Source organism: Lactuca saligna, chromosome 7 (assembly GCF_052625555.1).
Source record: "Lactuca saligna cultivar CGN05327 chromosome 7, ASM5262555v1, whole genome shotgun sequence".
NCBI lineage: Eukaryota > Viridiplantae > Streptophyta > Magnoliopsida > Asterales > Asteraceae > Lactuca > Lactuca saligna.
Genome location: NC_136423.1, coordinates 7,881,446 through 7,898,960, shown reverse-complemented (window position 1 = coordinate 7,898,960; position 17,515 = coordinate 7,881,446). Strand labels below are relative to the sequence as shown.

The following is a 17,515-nucleotide window of genomic DNA, read 5'->3' as shown; positions in this document are numbered from 1 at the left end:
GGAGCAAGATGAATCTAATCACAAGTGATGGATCTCGATCGCATGGACTTGAAGATTGGATTTTGAGCTTAGATAGTTATGATAGAGTTGTTAGAAATTTTCCTTTTACATAGTTTTCAATAGATTTTGTATTGTAAGGGTAAATGTTTTTCCGCTGCTTTTATAAATAAAATAAATTTTGTTTGACTTATTTATTTATTTGTTTACTTCCTTGCAATGAAATCGTTATGTGAAAATTGATGTTTGCATATTTCTACAACGAATGGATATGATTCTTAGTTATGTTATTTATGGAAATGTCGAGAATTTACCAAATAGGGAGAGTTTCTCATCGCCCAAGTTTCAATTGGACAGAAACTTGGAATCATGCAACTTGGTTGCATGATGAATGAGAAATTTCGTATTTGGAAATTGGACTAATTCATTGACAAAGTGTCAAGTGAAGGACTAGGAGATCGAGCACACAAAGTTGTGTGTTGATCAAGTTCACCATAAGAGTAACAAAGATATTCGTCATGATTTACTAAAGGCTTAGTAAATATGATTACACTTACAAGATTAAGTGTAATTTTGAATTGATTAAAGGGTTTAGATCAATAGCAAAAAGAATAAGAAGAATCAAGTAGGCAGAAAGATAAGAGTTTCTCCATTCTAAGAAGAAGGGAGGGTAGCTTTTATGATTTATGATAGGTCTTAATGATTAAGAACCATGTCTCAATCGATCCTCTAATGAGTCTTGGTACAATTGTATGTCCAAGAAGAGGAATCAAAGATTGAAGAAATGGTCAAATCAAGAAGTCAATCATACTTCGTTCCAAAACAAGTCTTAAAGTCAAGATTGTGACATTGAGTGAATAGTATTAAGAAGGTTTATAACATTCATCAATTGTGGAAAGTTGTGATGTCTTGGATAAGACAAAGACCAACTAAGACCAAAATTATGAAGTGTTTTGTTTTGATATAAGCTACACTAACTCTTGAATATTTGTTTGTCAAGAAATGTTTTGATAAGAGAATCGTATATGTCAAGGAGTCAGTGGGAGTCTTAATAGTCTTGAAAAGTTTCAAGAACAAATCAAATAAGCCTTATCAATCATCACTAGCACACGAGTTGAGGTTTACAACCTATCGTGAAGATATTATTTTGTTTCTGTGCCAATCCAATCGAGTTAATTATGCATGTGAGTCCTATGAGTTCTCATTTGAATGCATAAAAGGCAAGGACCTTGATCAATGGAAAGTACATTGATAGGAAAAAGGTGAGCTACTTAACTACTTGGAAGACGTGGTGGGCAGCTGTGCTACCATAAGGCAAGAAATCAAGATTAAGAAAGTTCGATCCATATGAGTTTGAATTTGTCGTAAACTTTGGATTTTAACAAATTCACATGGATAGGAACACATACACCGTTTAAATCTAAGTGTCATAAGATTTCCTCCTTCATGAAAATGATTGTGAGAAAATGCTTTCACTAAGAAAGATTTTAAAAGATAGTGATTGTAAAATTGCATTCTCGAATTCGATCATGGTTACGGCATCCCTTTCCATAATTTAAATTGTGAGGTTTGGCAATTAGTCTTAATTGTTAAGACACACATATGAACTATCTAAGGCAAAAGTGTATAAGTTCAATAAGTCTTGATAAAAGATTATCAAATACTAAGTATTAGAAACATGAACTTAAGAAATTCAATAAGTATTGTTTTTCTGAAAGTTAAGATGTTTATGAATACATGTCGAAGCTAGTGGGAGCATAAGTGTTATGTTTTATAATAATCATCATGATAGTGGGAGCATAAATGTTATGATTGTATGATTATTAAGGCAAGTATTGCATAGTTGGCAATATTAATTATAGAAAACAAGAGTCATACTTTGCAAAGTTGTAAGAGTTGAAAGGTTGTTTTGCTATAATTAAGGGAGAGAATATTATGCTTCATTTCAAATCTAAAGGATTAGGTTGTGAAATGTTGATAAATTTAGTCAAAGGTACATAGTGTGTTCTTGAAGTTTCGATTATGATTACGGCATTCCTCTTCACAATTCGAATTTTGAGAACATAGAAAATAAAACATTGTGCGTCGTGTCCCATACGCTTCGGGTATAGGATCGATTGCAAATGCTTTAATGTTTGACCATTCTAAAATTTTCCAAATGTCCAGCGCATTTAGAGGGAAAAGGGACTAGAATTGGTTCTGACTAAAATAATTAAACAACTATCAAAGGACGATTCGAAGTTCGACGAGAATTGGTCGCTTGTGAGTAGTTGGAAGTATAGTATTGGAAATTATGGAAATGTTTCCATATTGGATGGACAATATCGACATCATTACGAATAGATAAGATTCTATTAAGAAAATTAGTTGTCATATGGAAAATATGCAAGCGTGTCCATATTGGGAAGTAAATATTGAAAATCTATGACTAGATTAGAACCTTTATGCAAAAGGATGTTCAAAGGAATGTACTTTGAGTGAGAGACATCATATCTAAGGAATTGTCTTGTAACAATCTACATTAGAGGACTTTGTAATATCATTGGCAATAGTCTTTGAGACTTTTGTGCAGTAACATTACAAATGGATCGTTGCATTAAGTGTTAGAATCTAGTATATTCTATAAGTAACAAGAATTTGATATTCTTACACTTAAGAAAATGGATTTGGAGTTGTAAAATGAGAATGATTGGAAATGTGTTCAATTTGTCTATTTCACAAAGTAAAAACCATAGGTAAACATTATGTGCATGCTAGGAGCATGGGACAAGTGTAATAATTCAAGTATAAAGTTGATTACCCGAAACGACAAATAATGAGTAATCGATATGGTGATAAATAAAACGTGTTTTGTTTATACTCAAAGGTTTGAGGCCATATGGGATTAGTATTATTCTTGTGTTTCACTTTGCATGTTTTGACTTCCAGAATAATTGAGTTTATTAAGAATAATCGAATTATTCAAACGGGCCACAGTCGTTCATATGTTGGAAGTAGATATGAATGAAGACTGTCGTGAATTGGTGTGTGGATTGTCTAAAAGAGTATTAGACATAAGCAAATGTTTGCTGCAACGTTCATGAGTGCTTATGAATATGATTTGAGCATTGGATTAAACCCACGCTCACTTGGATCACTATCTCGAGTGATTAGTGAGACGATAACATCTTATATTCTTGAAATCGAGAAGTAGTACAAAGAGAATGATTAAAAATCATATCTCATACGATATCTAGAATGGAGGAATATATGATCCCTTATCTAAGGACACGCGTATCTGATATGATCAGAGTTGATAGCGGCTTTGGAAAGCTACGATTGCAGATCAGGATCTGAAGTCATACGCAGAATAGTTGTTAGACTTATCCAAGTGCGAGACTGTTGGATTAGTGTCTAAGTCCATAACTATTTTGGTATGTACTTGACCCGATGGTGCATGGTCCTTTTAGGTTGCCTTCACCAAAGCAACTTGATTGGAGAAATGAATAAAGAGAGAGAGGATAATATGATTTATTAATATGTTATAAGAATAATATATTAAAGGAGAAATCATATTTGTTTAATTAATATTGGTCAATAATTAATTAAGAATTAGTTTTGTGATCAAATGTAATTAATTAAACTAGAGGGGCTGATTTGTAATTATGTGATAGTTACAAAATAAGGTAAGGATTATCTTATTTATATGGTGGACGAATTTAAGGTTGGAAAGCCTTAGAATTCGAGTATGATAAGGATTCAAGGATTATCTTATTGGTTGCTTAATGGATAATCAACTAGATAAGGATAATGACTGAAACCCTATCTCTACACCTATATAAACACCCCTAGGGTCATGAATTCGTGTATCCCTTCCCAAGAGGTCCTAGATACGAATTCTAACCTCTCACCTCTCTCTTTATAACTTCTCCATTTGCTTATGGTGTTTGTAAGCCATTAGAGGAGTGACACTTGTGACTCTAAGCATTCCAAAGTCAATCCAAGGTGGAGTTGTGATTGTTATTGCTATATAACAATCAAGGTATGTTCTTAAACCTAATTATATGTTAATGTCGATTTCCATATGTTAGAATTAGGGTTTATAGTCTTGGATTCAAAGCATGTACAATAGAGAAACCTAGATCCAAGCATTAGGGTCTGTATGAGCACATAGGATGTCTTATGACCAAAACCCATCAGATACTTCGGGCAGCTTCATTTATAATGCCCTTTCTCATGGCAATAGTAGCACTCTGCATCCTTTGTGTTGGAGGTGGGTGCAGCGGGACCAACCTTGGTTCCACTAGAAGAGGTGTCATCATGGGACCTTCCCTTATGGTGGCTCTTTGAAGGAGCCTTCCTTTTCTTACCCTTCCCCTGCCTAATAGCCAAGACTGGGGCAGCTGTAGCAGGAGTTGATGCAATAGATTTATCCTTGAGGTTGCTCTCAATAGTCCTCAACAAGCCTTGAAGTTTGCTCAAGATGACATCCTCTTTGTTCATGTGGTAGGTCATGGGAAATTGGTTGAAGCAGGGTGGCATTGAATGAAGAATGATATCAATCGCCAGCTCTTCATCGAAGTTAACATTTAACTTCAGCAGGCAGTCGACACACCTCTGCATTTTTTGCAGATTAGCAGTGATAGACTATCAGTCCCTCATCTTGTGTGTGATCATCAAAGTGATGATCCCGTACCTCTCTTGTCTGGCACTTTGGTGGTACCGGTCCCGCAAATCCTGGTGCATCTCATATGGATAATAATCCTCATAGGACTTCTGGAGTTCTGCAGTCATTGTTGCGAGCATGATGTAATGAACTTTCATAGCATCTCGTTCGTAGGCCTCGAAGGCAGCAATCTCCTTAGGAGTAGCACTGTTTATGTTCACCTCCTTCAGCTCCTTGTCGAGGACATACTCATTGTCCTCGTATCGGGTAACCATTCGGATGTTGTGGATCCAATCATTAAAATTGGTCCCATCGAAGATCACCCTCCTACACAAGTTCATGAGTGAGAATGAGTCGGATGAGGTTGAGCCTGAAGCGTTGTTGTTGTTGTTCGAGTTTGACATCTGAAAAAGAAAAGAGACAAAGTTTGATTAAATAAGACTCCCTAATTAAACACCTAAATGAGAAATTAGGGCTAGGATCCAACAACATTATTTATAACTTAAAAGAGGGATGTCGTAATTTAACTTGAAAATAATTTGAAAGTAAGTGAATGACGATTCACTAATTTCCACAATGAAAAACAAAAAGACTAAGTTTTAAATGTATTGAAATTCCTAGATCTTTTGAGATTCATTGAACTTTTCAATGGCATGTTTAAATCCTGATATGCCCTTCAAGTTTGTGACTGGGATACCAAGGATCACAAAAAAGGTGTGAATAACCATGTGAATGTACTTAGTTCCCTCGATGTTATAGTCACCTAATCAATGTGTCGGTTAGCCACACACGCTCCATTAATCTATGACAAACAACAAGTCACCATTTGCCACCTTTGCTTAGAGCCAAATTAGTGTGCCGGTTAATCACACACGCTCCACTAACGTTTTAGCAAGGTTACAAAGTGTAATTCCATGGAATAGAATCAAGTTCACATTTTTCCTAAAGTAACTACGATTGGGAATTTTAATTAAAAAAAAAATAGTTACTTTATTATTCATTATACTTTTAATGAGGAATTAGTTGCCCTATCCTACTAGTTCGACTAACGACCCTCCACCAATCAAGGAATCGGTGGGTGAGAGTGGACACCCATTAAACGGCCATTTTATAACCCCCCCCCCCTCTTATAGACCGGCTTTGTGAATGAGGCATACTAACGGTAAGACTAGCATATATATATATATATATATATATATATATATATATATATATATATATATATATATATATATATATACATATAATTATTCTTATAATATTATAATAGTATATGGTGAATTTTAAACTTGCAAAATTCTAGGGCTTGGAATTTCAATATTTCAAAATTAAACTTTTAATCAAAAAATTTAAATTCCAAAACTTGAGGGCAAGTTTTGAAACATTTCAAAACTATCTATATCAAAATTGAAATAAATAATTAAACAATTAATTTTTTGGTGATTATCTAATTTTGACCTAATCCAATTTCATCCAAGATAATTGATCAAAAAATTCAAAATAATTATAAGGTAATAATTATCTAATTAGATAACAAAATATTTTTATTTTGACAAAGATAATCATAAGGAATCAATAAAATTCATATTTTATTAATTGGAAACAATTATGGTAATTATCCTAAGCGAAAATAAGCAAAAAAATCCCGAAAATCCGTTTGTCTGATAGCCCGACTCGCCAAGCCCCATACAGGTCTTGCCGAGTTCATCCTACTCGTCGAGTACCTCTTTGGGCTCGACGAGTCTGTCAGGCAGATAGCCAAAAATTCGATTTTATGCAGTGAATAAAGACACTATGCATCAAATACAATAGAAACCAAGCAAGACTCTGATACCACTGATGAGTTTTGAGCAAAAGAACATCCTATGTGTACATGCAAAACCCTAAAGCTTGGATCTAGGTTTCTTTATTGTACATGGAAATTTATCCAAAGCTTGTAAACCCTAATCTAGCATACAACAAAACTAATTGAATATCAAATAAACGAGTTAGATGAATACCTTGATTGTTGATTGTAGATCTTGAAGCTTTGAGAACCTTAGCAACCCAAATGTTGTGCCTCTAATGAATCATAAACACCAAAAGAAATTGGATGAAGCAAGAGAGAGAGAGAGAGAGAGAGAGAGAGGATAGGAGAGGGAAAAGTCAGCTCCAAGGCTTCTAGGGTTTCAGTGTAGCTGAATCTCATGACTAGGGGTCTTTATATAGGTGTGGGAATTAGTATTTTAGTGACTATCCTTATCTGGTTCCTTAGCCACCAAACAACCCAAAGCTAGAACCCCCTTGGACGAATTCCTAAGTCCTTATCCTTAGAATTCGTCCACCCTATACTCTAGCGTTTCCTTACCCATTTTTGCAACTATCACATAATTACAAGTTCATTCCCCTTAATTCAGTTAACCTCTTTTGACCACAAAATTAATTCTTAATTAATTTTTGACCAATGTTAATTAAATAAATATGATTTCTCTTTTAATATATTATTCTTATAATACATTAATAAACCATAATAATCTCTTTCTCTATTATTCATCCAGTTAAGTTGCTTTGGTGAATGCAACCCAAAAGGATCATGCACAACCGGGTCAAGTACATACCAAATATAGTTATGGACTTAGACACTAATCCAACAATCATACCGTAACATGTATGGGTATCTTGGGGAAAACTTACTTGAGCTCGGTTGATTGCACGCATCACACACCTTGTTCTTTTTAAAGTTCTTTTTCTCTTTCTAAATTCTTTTCAAAATTCTTTTTATAAAATGATTTTTTTTCTTTTGAAAAATTTTCATACCAAGTCCTCAGTTTGAGTCCAGACACACCCGAGTGTGTGCCCGAATCCCTCAAACCAAAGCTATGATACCAACTTGTAACATCCCAAAATTCAAGACCAAAAATTTCATTTTAATTAAGTTATTATAAAAACCAACAGTACAAGAAAACATCCATAATAACGTTCCATGTCAAAACCAAAGTGTCAATAATCAAAACATGTTATCATAAAATAATATCAGAGCGAACTCCCAAAGATCTCATGTGCGGAAAACATAATGTGATGCATTGCGATCGAGCCGGCTCCATTCCTTTGAAAACGAAGTACCTGAAACCAAAACTAAAAACCATAAGCACGAAGCTTAGTGAGTTCCCTCATCATACCACATACCATACAAATCACATACTGTCAGGCTTATCTGGGTGCTCGGATTACCCTGTCAAGCATATCTGGGTGCCCGACCCACCGTGTCAAGCATATCTGGGTGCTCAACTGTGACATCCCCGAAATCTCGGCCAGAAAAGACCGATTTTCATTTATGCTTTTAAAATAATTTCAGAGTAAATCCTTTTGATTTGGAAGAGTTGCGTAATTTGTTCCCAAAAACAAAACATGATAAAACAATGTTTACCAAAGCATTTCATAAAAGAAATGTATTTTCATTATATAATCAAAACTCGGGGTGTCATGTTCCGATACAGACCATTAAGCATAAACAATAACATTACAAGTCATTCAACAAATATATACATATACAAACTTGTAAACAAAACAACGTGATGGTTCATCCATCTTACGCTCTTGCGCCACTTCCTGTAATACAAATAAAACTGAGTGAGTCAGGCTTGGGAGCCTGGTGAGCATATAGGGTTTTCAGCCCACAATAAATAAATTATATTTAATTTCACCAACCAATCACTATCCCGATTACCCATTCCCGTTATCCTCACTTTACGTCCCTGAAACAACATCTATCTCAAGGGACCTAATCTAGGATATTTATCGGGACGGACATTACTGCTAAGAGGTTTCCTCAACAATAGATATCCTGAAGGCAACAATGAGGGGGATAGAGTACACCGGTGAACACATCGTTCACAACACCTACAGGTTATGAACCTGCTAGCGTTCCACGAGACTGTCTAGAAGGAGTCTGTGATCGTTATCCATACTCCGCTGAATAACTAGGTCAACAACAACAACATCGAGGCCTCTCATCTGTTTATTACACACCAACTATCTACTCATGTTCTACCCAACATATTAGTAGATAAAAATATATATTTTTATACATAGTTTAAAACTTGTATAACATTTTCATCCATTACATATTTCACATAACAGATGAGGCATACCCACATAACACGTATTTCATAGAAAACAAATCAGATCTATGAGATTGAAGAGAGTGAAGATACATTCACGTACATAACAACAAAACTATACACATAACACGTATTTCGTATAAAATACTTCATAATTATGCGTTAGAAGAAAGTAACTACACACTCACTTGATCAGAAGATGATCAGACAGCACTACGGCTTGCAGAAGTAGTAATCCTCAGCAGATCTGGAAGATCTCTACAAAAATCGAACTTCTCGCGGGCAGAGCTTCGGCTCGGAAACCGCACTTCTCGGGATCTTCGGGATCTCGGGACTTGCTTCGGGACTCGGGAATGATAACGGGGCTTCAGGGTATTTCTGGCACGCAAATCGAGGCAAAACGGGAGAGAGAATGGAGAAAAATAGCAAAGAAACTCGGCAGCCTCGCATCCTATTTATAGGAGGCTGGAGCCTCAGAGTACGCGGGGCGTACAGGTCCGAAATCATCACTGCGTTCGTCATCCGAAGTCCTCGAGTGCGAATGTCGACAACTTCGCTGTACGCGGGGCGTACTCCGGATGAGTCCGGTGACTCACCTTCGGATAAGGCCGGATTTTCCAATTAAAATTAAATACAAACTATTTAATAAACTTCGGAAATTCATATCTTCTTCATACGAACTCCATTTTCGACGTTCTTTATATCCACGCGAAGGTGAGACTACGTTCTACAACTTTCGTTTAGACTTCGTCAGCTAATTTTGAATTTATTTTTATTATTTATTTTTAATAGGCCGGGATAGAAATTTTCATTATAAATTCATAACTTCTTCGTTTGACGTCCGTTCTTGCCTAACTTTTTATCGCTTTGATACTAACAAAGAGATCTTCGGTTCTCGTTTAGATCACTAAGGCTAAATATCGCTCTAACGTAAATTTCACTTTTTACGTTATTCAGCGATGTCGGTTCTGTCGCGAAACTTTGACAGGTCATAACTTCTTCGTTATAACTTGGATTTCGGCATTCTTTATATCCTCGGAAACCTTGTTTCAACTACTACAACATTATCTAAAGATATCAAGATTATTTTACACTTAAATTTTGATGCTTGTTTTTATTCTTAATTAATCAAACCACATAATTAAGCAATTAAGCACAAAACACATAATACTCAAATAATACACTTATATTATTTCAAAACGGGTTACAAAGGTTTAACCTAGACTATCACATTGCTAAAAATGGCAAGCCCAAAAACACAGGCGTTACATCGACCTACCCTGCTGAGCATACTGGGGTGCTCAACCTACCCTCCGGTGTATCTCAACCGGTTATGGGGACTATTTCACTCCTACCACTACCACATAATAATATAACATAACATAAACATACTGCCAGGCATACCGGGGTGCCCGACCTACCCCTTTGTTCCTTTCGACCTGATACGAGGACTATTCCCCTTACTACCACTATCACATAACATCATACCCTACTAGCACATAAAACATAACAGATAATGGAATACCAAACAATTATCACAAAGATAATCATCTAACAAACAACTTGTGCTAGTGGGGCCGGTATTGTGGCCTTAGCCCCACTTCTACTGGATGGTAACTCACCTCGCACTGCTGAAGTCCCACAGACAAAACCCTAGCTATTGGATGATAAATTCCCAAACTGTCAACATCAATATAATACCCAATTAATAATTGGGTTCCAACACATAACCATAAGTCCATGCTTGGGTATAAGGCTACTTTACCCCATCTTAGCTTGATTCAAGCCCATGACCTAATCCAAAGGCCCAAAAGTCAACTATGAGTCAAAGCCTAACATATGGCCCAATTTTCCAAATGGGTCCCAAACCTCTACATTGTCTTCCCCTAAGGCCTAACCATCTAGTCCAATCCAAACATTTGGCATTCCAATGTCCAACTTCTCATAATCATCAAGGCCCAAATTATGGCCTAATTTTCGAAATTGGGCCCAACCCTCATATGGCCCTTACCCTCAAGCCCATCTAAATATTCTAGTCCATATGATTATTCCTGGATGGCCCATCAGTAGCCCAATCATCAAAGCCCAATAGAAAGCCCCAACTCAAGGCCCAATTTAAAATTAGGGTTTCTTACATGAAATGATGATTAGGGTTAAGTGCCCCTACTTAACCTATTAAGGATTTAATCCATTAAGTCCATCACTCTACTAGGTAAATCATATGGTGTGGTAGGGCTTAATACATAATCCTAATCTGGTTGTCCAAAATGCAGGTCCCGACAATCCAGAGCCCATATATCCAAAATTAGGGTTTTCTAAACCCTGATTAGGGTTTCCAACCCAATCACATCCCAATAGGCCCAAAAACTAAGTCTTTAGATCAATTAGGGTTTTATTAGACCCATTAGGGTTTCATTAGTGTTTCATAAGTCGGGTACCACCCACTACCACCTCGGGTAGTGGTGGTCAATGACGGCTCACGGCGACGGCCACCACCTCACGGTGGTGGTTGTGGTTCTAGTCCCATTATGTCCAAGCATCCAAAAGCAAGCTAAACACAAGCAAAAGCACACCGCCACCCAACACGGCGGTTGGTGGCGGTGGAAAGGCGGCAGCCACCACCTCATGATGGTGGTTGTGGGTTTTCTTGATAATAGTAGTCACTAATTACAATTTATAATGCCAAAATCCCAAATAAGACACACACACACACACATACAACTAAGATAAACACACACACACACACATCCACCCTTGTGGTGGCCGATGGTGATACATGGTGGTAGCCACCATGGCTAACGGCCATGGTGGGTATCTGTTCCGTTTTCCAACCATCAAACACAACCTTCAACACACACACACGATTATGATTTATACAAAGGACCCAGCCACCCACCTGGCGGCTCACGGCAGCAGCAACGACTGTTTTGTGATGGCATTCACCACCTCACGGTGGTGGCGGTGGTTTCTCTCTGGTTCCCGGTCAAGCAACCACACCAAAGGAGGAATGACTACACAACCCACATCTTCACGCCCTAGCTCGGAGATCTGGACGCAGCCACCACTTGGTGATGCATGATGACGACAGCAGCAACCCTAGCGGCCACAACGGTGGCTAACGGCAACGGCTAACGGGAGGAGTGAAGAAGGATGGTGACGGTTAGCTGTCATCGGAAACAGCAACTTAAAGTGTTAATTGTGAATCCCCTAATCGCAGTTTTTATCTAATAAAATGATGTAGTTTCATAGTGTTTAATAGCTAATCTTAGGTGGAGTTATATCACGACAAACATATTTTTGCATTTGCGAAAATTGTGATTATTTGGGTTTTCTTTACAGACTATTTAATGGTAAAAAAAATAAAAATCGCTAATATGGTAATTTTCTTAAAATAAAATTCGATTTTCCATAATTTGTTTTTTTTTTTTTTTTTAAAATATAGAAAAGGTTCTTGATCGTTGACCATGAAAACTTCACATAAACCTCCCACCTGCTCCATCATATATGTTTCTACCAGAAAAGCGAGGAAAGCTATCAGCCATGGCAACTTCTTTAAAGGTGGCCGTCATTGGTGCCGGTGTTTCCGGAATAATCGCCGCCCGTGAGCTTCAAAGAGAGTCCCACCAAGTTGTGGTGTTTGAAAAGTCACACCGACTTGGAGGAACTTGGGTCTACGATCCACGATTCGAGTCAGATCTCTTAGGACTTGACCCAAACAGAGAAATCATTCATGGATCTCTTTACAAATCACTGCGGACGAATCTTCCACGTCAGCTCATGAGCTTCACTGATTTCAAACTCAGCGATAAAACATATGGCGATGAGAGGTTGTTTCCTGGACACGAAGAAGTTCTAAAGTTCTTGGAAGAATTTGCAGGTTACTTTGAACTCACTGAGTTGATTCGTTTCAATACTGTGGTGACCCGAGTGGAATTGGTCGACTCGGAGATCATCGAGTTTGAGGTGGAGTCGAAGACAAATGGGGTGAATACAGTGGAGGTGTTTGATGCGGTGGTTATCTGTAACGGTCACAATAGTGAACCTCGGCCTGCATTTGATATTCCAGGTCTATCTTATCTGAAATGTATTTTTTATTATAATATATTTCTATTTTGGAAATTTTCATACAATAAAATCTATATGTTTTTAAAAGACAATTCGCAATTAAAACTAGAAGGGACTATAAATACCAATGTTTAAAAGCCATTTTTTTAGTTGAATCAGTCTGATGATCGGTTCAACCGACTGTCACTTTACATCTCGTAGTGGTATACATCGGTTTTCGAGTTGTGTACAATTCAGATAACTTAATCGATTGAGCTATTCAATTTTCTAGGGAAATTGATTGTTTTTTTTAATAGGCAGAGTGAAATCCAACTATCTAAGTCTAGTAAACCGGTTCACATGTTTTTTTACCAATTTTATCACACCGATTCAACTCGGTTTTTAAAGAAACCGTCCAGTTCAATCCAGTCTAAAACTTAACATAAAACCAGTCGTTGAAATGCTCTTGTCCTCGGCCTGGCAAATTCGAACAAAATTTTAAAACAATGATAAATACATGATTTACAAATGTTATCTCATGAAGTCATGACACACAATTTAATATGTTTTACATGTAACAACCAATATATCAATTCTTTTTTAAATATTAAAATTTAACTAAGGTAAATAGATACTCATCTTCTTAGATACAATGTCAAGTGCTAACTTCATGCTAAGGCTGGTCGGAATACCTTAAGAGCACACCACAGTGGGATGAGATGTCACCGTGGTGGTGTTGTGAACACCACACCGCCTGGTTTATGGGGTAGTTTGGTGAATAGAAACGTGTGACGAAGTTACACGGCATGCTATTCTTTTTCTTTCCAATGGCTATTTTTTTTTAACTGACCATTATAAATACCATACTATCAAATATTTTATTTCACAAAACTAATAAGCTTTTTACCGTTCATTTCACACACAACACTATTTTTTCTACTACTAAAATGAATCTAAACAACTCTCCCATCAAAATCTCACTCCAAGATCTGGTTGAAACAAGTCACACGCAAGTGCTTCAACAAATCTAATTCAAAATATTGTCATTTTTAACTATTTAATGGTTTTTAATTAACTTAATGGAATCTTCCTCTTTTATTATTTTAAATATTTATATAATTATTAAATTACATTTTAATATAATTAAAAAATAATAATAAGATATAATCATTTTCTATCGGTAAAGGAAGGTGGGGGAAAATGAGGTTGCCATCTTATAGCAAAAAAGTGAAAGGAATTGAAAGAATCCATCCACCACATAAGGTGTAGCACAATTGAGTTTAGACGTTAACTTTACATACAAATATTTGAATCTCGGCAGCCTTTAGTTGATTCCTTTAGAACAGAAGCTTCCATTATATATTATTAAATTCATTAAAGTTTTTATATATTTTTCAAAAATGATACAGGTATCGAAACATGGTCTAAGAAGCAAATGCATAGTCACAACTATCGTGTTCCTGAGCCATTTCGAGATCAGGTTAGTAATAAGAAAATACTATGAAATACAAACATGTTATTATTAAACATTTCATCTATGTATTTAAGAGTGTTTTCAAATTATATAATTTAAAAAGATTTAGCAGCTTATATCAACTAAATAAACTCGTGTAAGTCGTGTTTTAGGTTCAAAAGAGAATATTTAATTTAACAAACATGTAATTTAAAAACATGAAAAGATTGTAGTTGTAATTGGGAATGGGCCAAGTGCATTGGACTTGTCAAGAGAAATAGCAACGGTTGCCAAAGAAGTTCACATGTCATCAAGATCTCCTCATGTTAAAGTCTCGAAATTGGAGAAGTTCAGCAATATCTGGCAGCATGCTAAGGTAATTTAAAGTATATGATTACTCTTTATTAGAATGACTAAATGCGCAATTTAAAGTATTATGTCTTTTGTCTATACTTCAAATCAAAATGGGTGATTTTAGTAGAGGTCTTGAACCAAATATATTTGAGAAAACTGAAAATTTTAGTAGAAGCAGCAGCATCGATTGAGGCTTCGGAAGCAGCCTTTTTGGTTGGTGAAGCAACTTGAGTGAGGAAGCAAACTTGGCTTCAAAAAGGGGGCAAATAAGGTTGCGGAAGTGGCGTGTTTTGCATTGCTCTTGTATATATGCATTTAAATGAATTTTCATATGTAATTTATAATGATTCTAAACTTTGTCTCTTATACTATAAAGATATATAAACATGACAAATACAAATTTTTTCTATTTTTATTTGACAGATAGATTGTATCAACCAGGATGGTATAATTACATTTGAAGATGGATTATCAATTGATGCACATATCATATTTCATTGCACTGGGTATGACTCTCTCTCTCTCTCTCTCTCTCTCTCTATATATATATATATATATATATATATATATATATATATATATATATATATATATATATATATATATATATATATATATGGGATAGGGAATATACATTACAGTCTCACCTAAACTTAGGTACTAAACCTTTAAAATATGTTGTTTTATCATGCTAAATACACCCGGTTTGGTTTCACTTGGTAAATATATCACTCTCCATAACATTTCTTTCTTTCATTATCGTTTTACCACCTCTGTTTTCTTTCTTCAATTATCGTTTATTACTTCACCTAAGTGAACATTACTAAACCCTAAACCTAAACTCTAAACCCTAAATTTAAACCCTAAACCCTAAACCTAAAATCTAAACCCTAAACCTAAACCCTAAACCCCAAACCTAAACCTAAACCTAAACCTAAACGCTAAACCCTAAACCTTACTGTGTCGATCTTGAATTTACATCTTGAAATATTAATCGTAAATCCATTAACCGTAATCTTTATATAGTAAAACAATTTATTTTCAAGAGGTTTAGTATCTAAGCTTAGGTGGGTCTGTAATGTATATTCCATTTTCCCATATATATATATATATATATATATATATATATATATATATATATATATATATATATATATATATATATATATATATATATATATATATATATATATATATATATATATATATATATATATATATATATATATATATATATATATATATATATATATATATATATATATATTGGAGTTTCCGGTTCAAAACTCACAAACTTCAACTTAGGATGACATGTCCTTAACAAAGTTTAGAAAATATTATTAGCAGTTAAAGATAAGGTCGTCTCCACCTCCAAATTTGTAAAAGTATTGTTTCATCACTCTCGCCTCGATTGATGAAAAAGAAATAGAACCGGAAAGATCCAAAGAAGACTTTCACCCAGCAGAAGATCTTCTAACTTTATATTAGTGTCCTCCCTTTGAATCTTCGGTAAGGGCCTTTAGTATTTTTATTAGAATAGGGGTCACGTTGGTTTTATTAATTCACCAAGTACTTTAATTGATATGCAATATGCAGTTCCTAATTATCCACTGTCTCTTCTGTCTCTAGGAAGTTGACATTTTTGCTCCAAGATTATACAAATATTGTTTCATCTTGTATATCATTTTTATACAAAAAGTATACTCTTAATATATTATTTGTTTGAGACTTATAACTTTTTTCTAAAACATCCTTTATGTTTATCATCTTTCTACACATTTATCTTACATCTTTTTTTGTCACAATGACTTTATAAATCATATTATCATATAGTTAAACCAAATAGATTATTAGTTTGAATTAATTTAACATATACCCTAGATATTATAACAAGTAGTTGTTACATTTAAACTATAACAATACAACTGAATAAGCTACAAATATGCAAACCTAAAATTTGAAGGACCAAAATTGACACATGAAATTTTCTACCATTATGGTGTCAAAAGACAATTCAATTTCAAATTTGGTTTTATATTATTTCTTTATACCAAAATGATATAAAAAGAGTACAAAAAATGGAATTGTGTGTGAGGTTGGATATGTTCTAAACATATAGGCTTCACATTTTAGGTACAAATGTCATGTTCCATTTCTTAAGACTAATGGCATTGTGAGTGTACAAGAAAAACGCATTGGACCTCTCTACAAACATGCTTTCCCCCCACAACTAGCTCCAAGACTATCTTTTGTTGGACTACCCGAAAGGGTAAGTATATTGTAGATATTTTCCTTTTCATTTCATATCGTTGATCATGTAAAGCACATATAACTAACATGGTTTCCTAATTTCAAGTAGAGTCTTACATTTCTAATAGTCGAGTGTCAATCAAAATGGATAGCAAAGACATTGTCAATGAAGATATCATTGCCATCAAAAGATCAAATGTTGAGAGACATCGAAGAACATCATGGAGATATAGAAGATGATGGATTTCCTAAAGCTTACACACATTTTTTTGAAATTGAGGTCTTTCTAAACCTATTATTTTTATATACATCCTTAACTTAAATGCTAATAGTATGTACATAACATCTTGACACCTAAATCCTAATGACAGAATGATTACATAGATTGGATTTCTGCTCAGTTGGGAACGAACGTGGAAAAGAAATTTGCAGAGATGTTCAAATACATCATCTATTGTGCCATGTCTGGGAATTACTATGATACTATGGATTTATTCAAGAAGAAATTTGGTATATAATTATGGGCTTTCGGACAATGATCTTTATGTATAAAAATGAGTAGCTCAATTGACAAAAAAAAAATATATTTATGTGTCTTATGCTTACTCATGTGCTAAGAAATTTATCGTAATGTTAAAAAATAATACCGAGTATAACAATATTCTACAAATT

The 17,515-nt window shown here is 35.0% G+C and overlaps 1 protein-coding gene across 1 annotated transcript; it reads left to right on the top strand.

Annotated features, from left to right (window-relative positions):
* Window positions 1–12,217: 12,217 nt before the first annotated feature.
* LOC145004202 (flavin-containing monooxygenase FMO GS-OX5-like) lies at window positions 12,218–17,498 on the top strand. Its single transcript, XM_078963090.1, has 7 exons — window positions 12,218–12,808; window positions 14,196–14,266; window positions 14,466–14,615; window positions 15,017–15,099; window positions 16,727–16,862; window positions 16,953–17,123; window positions 17,215–17,498. Exons 1-7 carry the CDS (start codon window positions 12,247–12,249, stop codon window positions 17,359–17,361), a joined length of 1,320 nt encoding a protein of 439 aa, XP_078819216.1. The 5' UTR covers window positions 12,218–12,246; the 3' UTR covers window positions 17,362–17,498.
* The last annotated feature ends 17 nt before the right edge of the window (window positions 17,499–17,515 follow it).

What these genes read in the sequence shown, in the direction of transcription:
- LOC145004202 (XM_078963090.1), top strand. Translation starts at nt 12,247, where the DNA reads ATGTTTCTACCAGAAAAGCGAGGAAAGCTATCAGCCATGGCAACTTCT. An exon ending in ATATCTGGCAGCATGCTAAG is followed by an intron (nt 14,616 to 15,016) that starts GTAATTTAAAGT and finishes TTTATTTGACAG; the next exon opens with ATAGATTGTATCAACCAGGA. An exon ending in TTGTTGGACTACCCGAAAGG is followed by an intron (nt 16,863 to 16,952) that starts GTAAGTATATTG and finishes AATTTCAAGTAG; the next exon opens with AGTCTTACATTTCTAATAGT.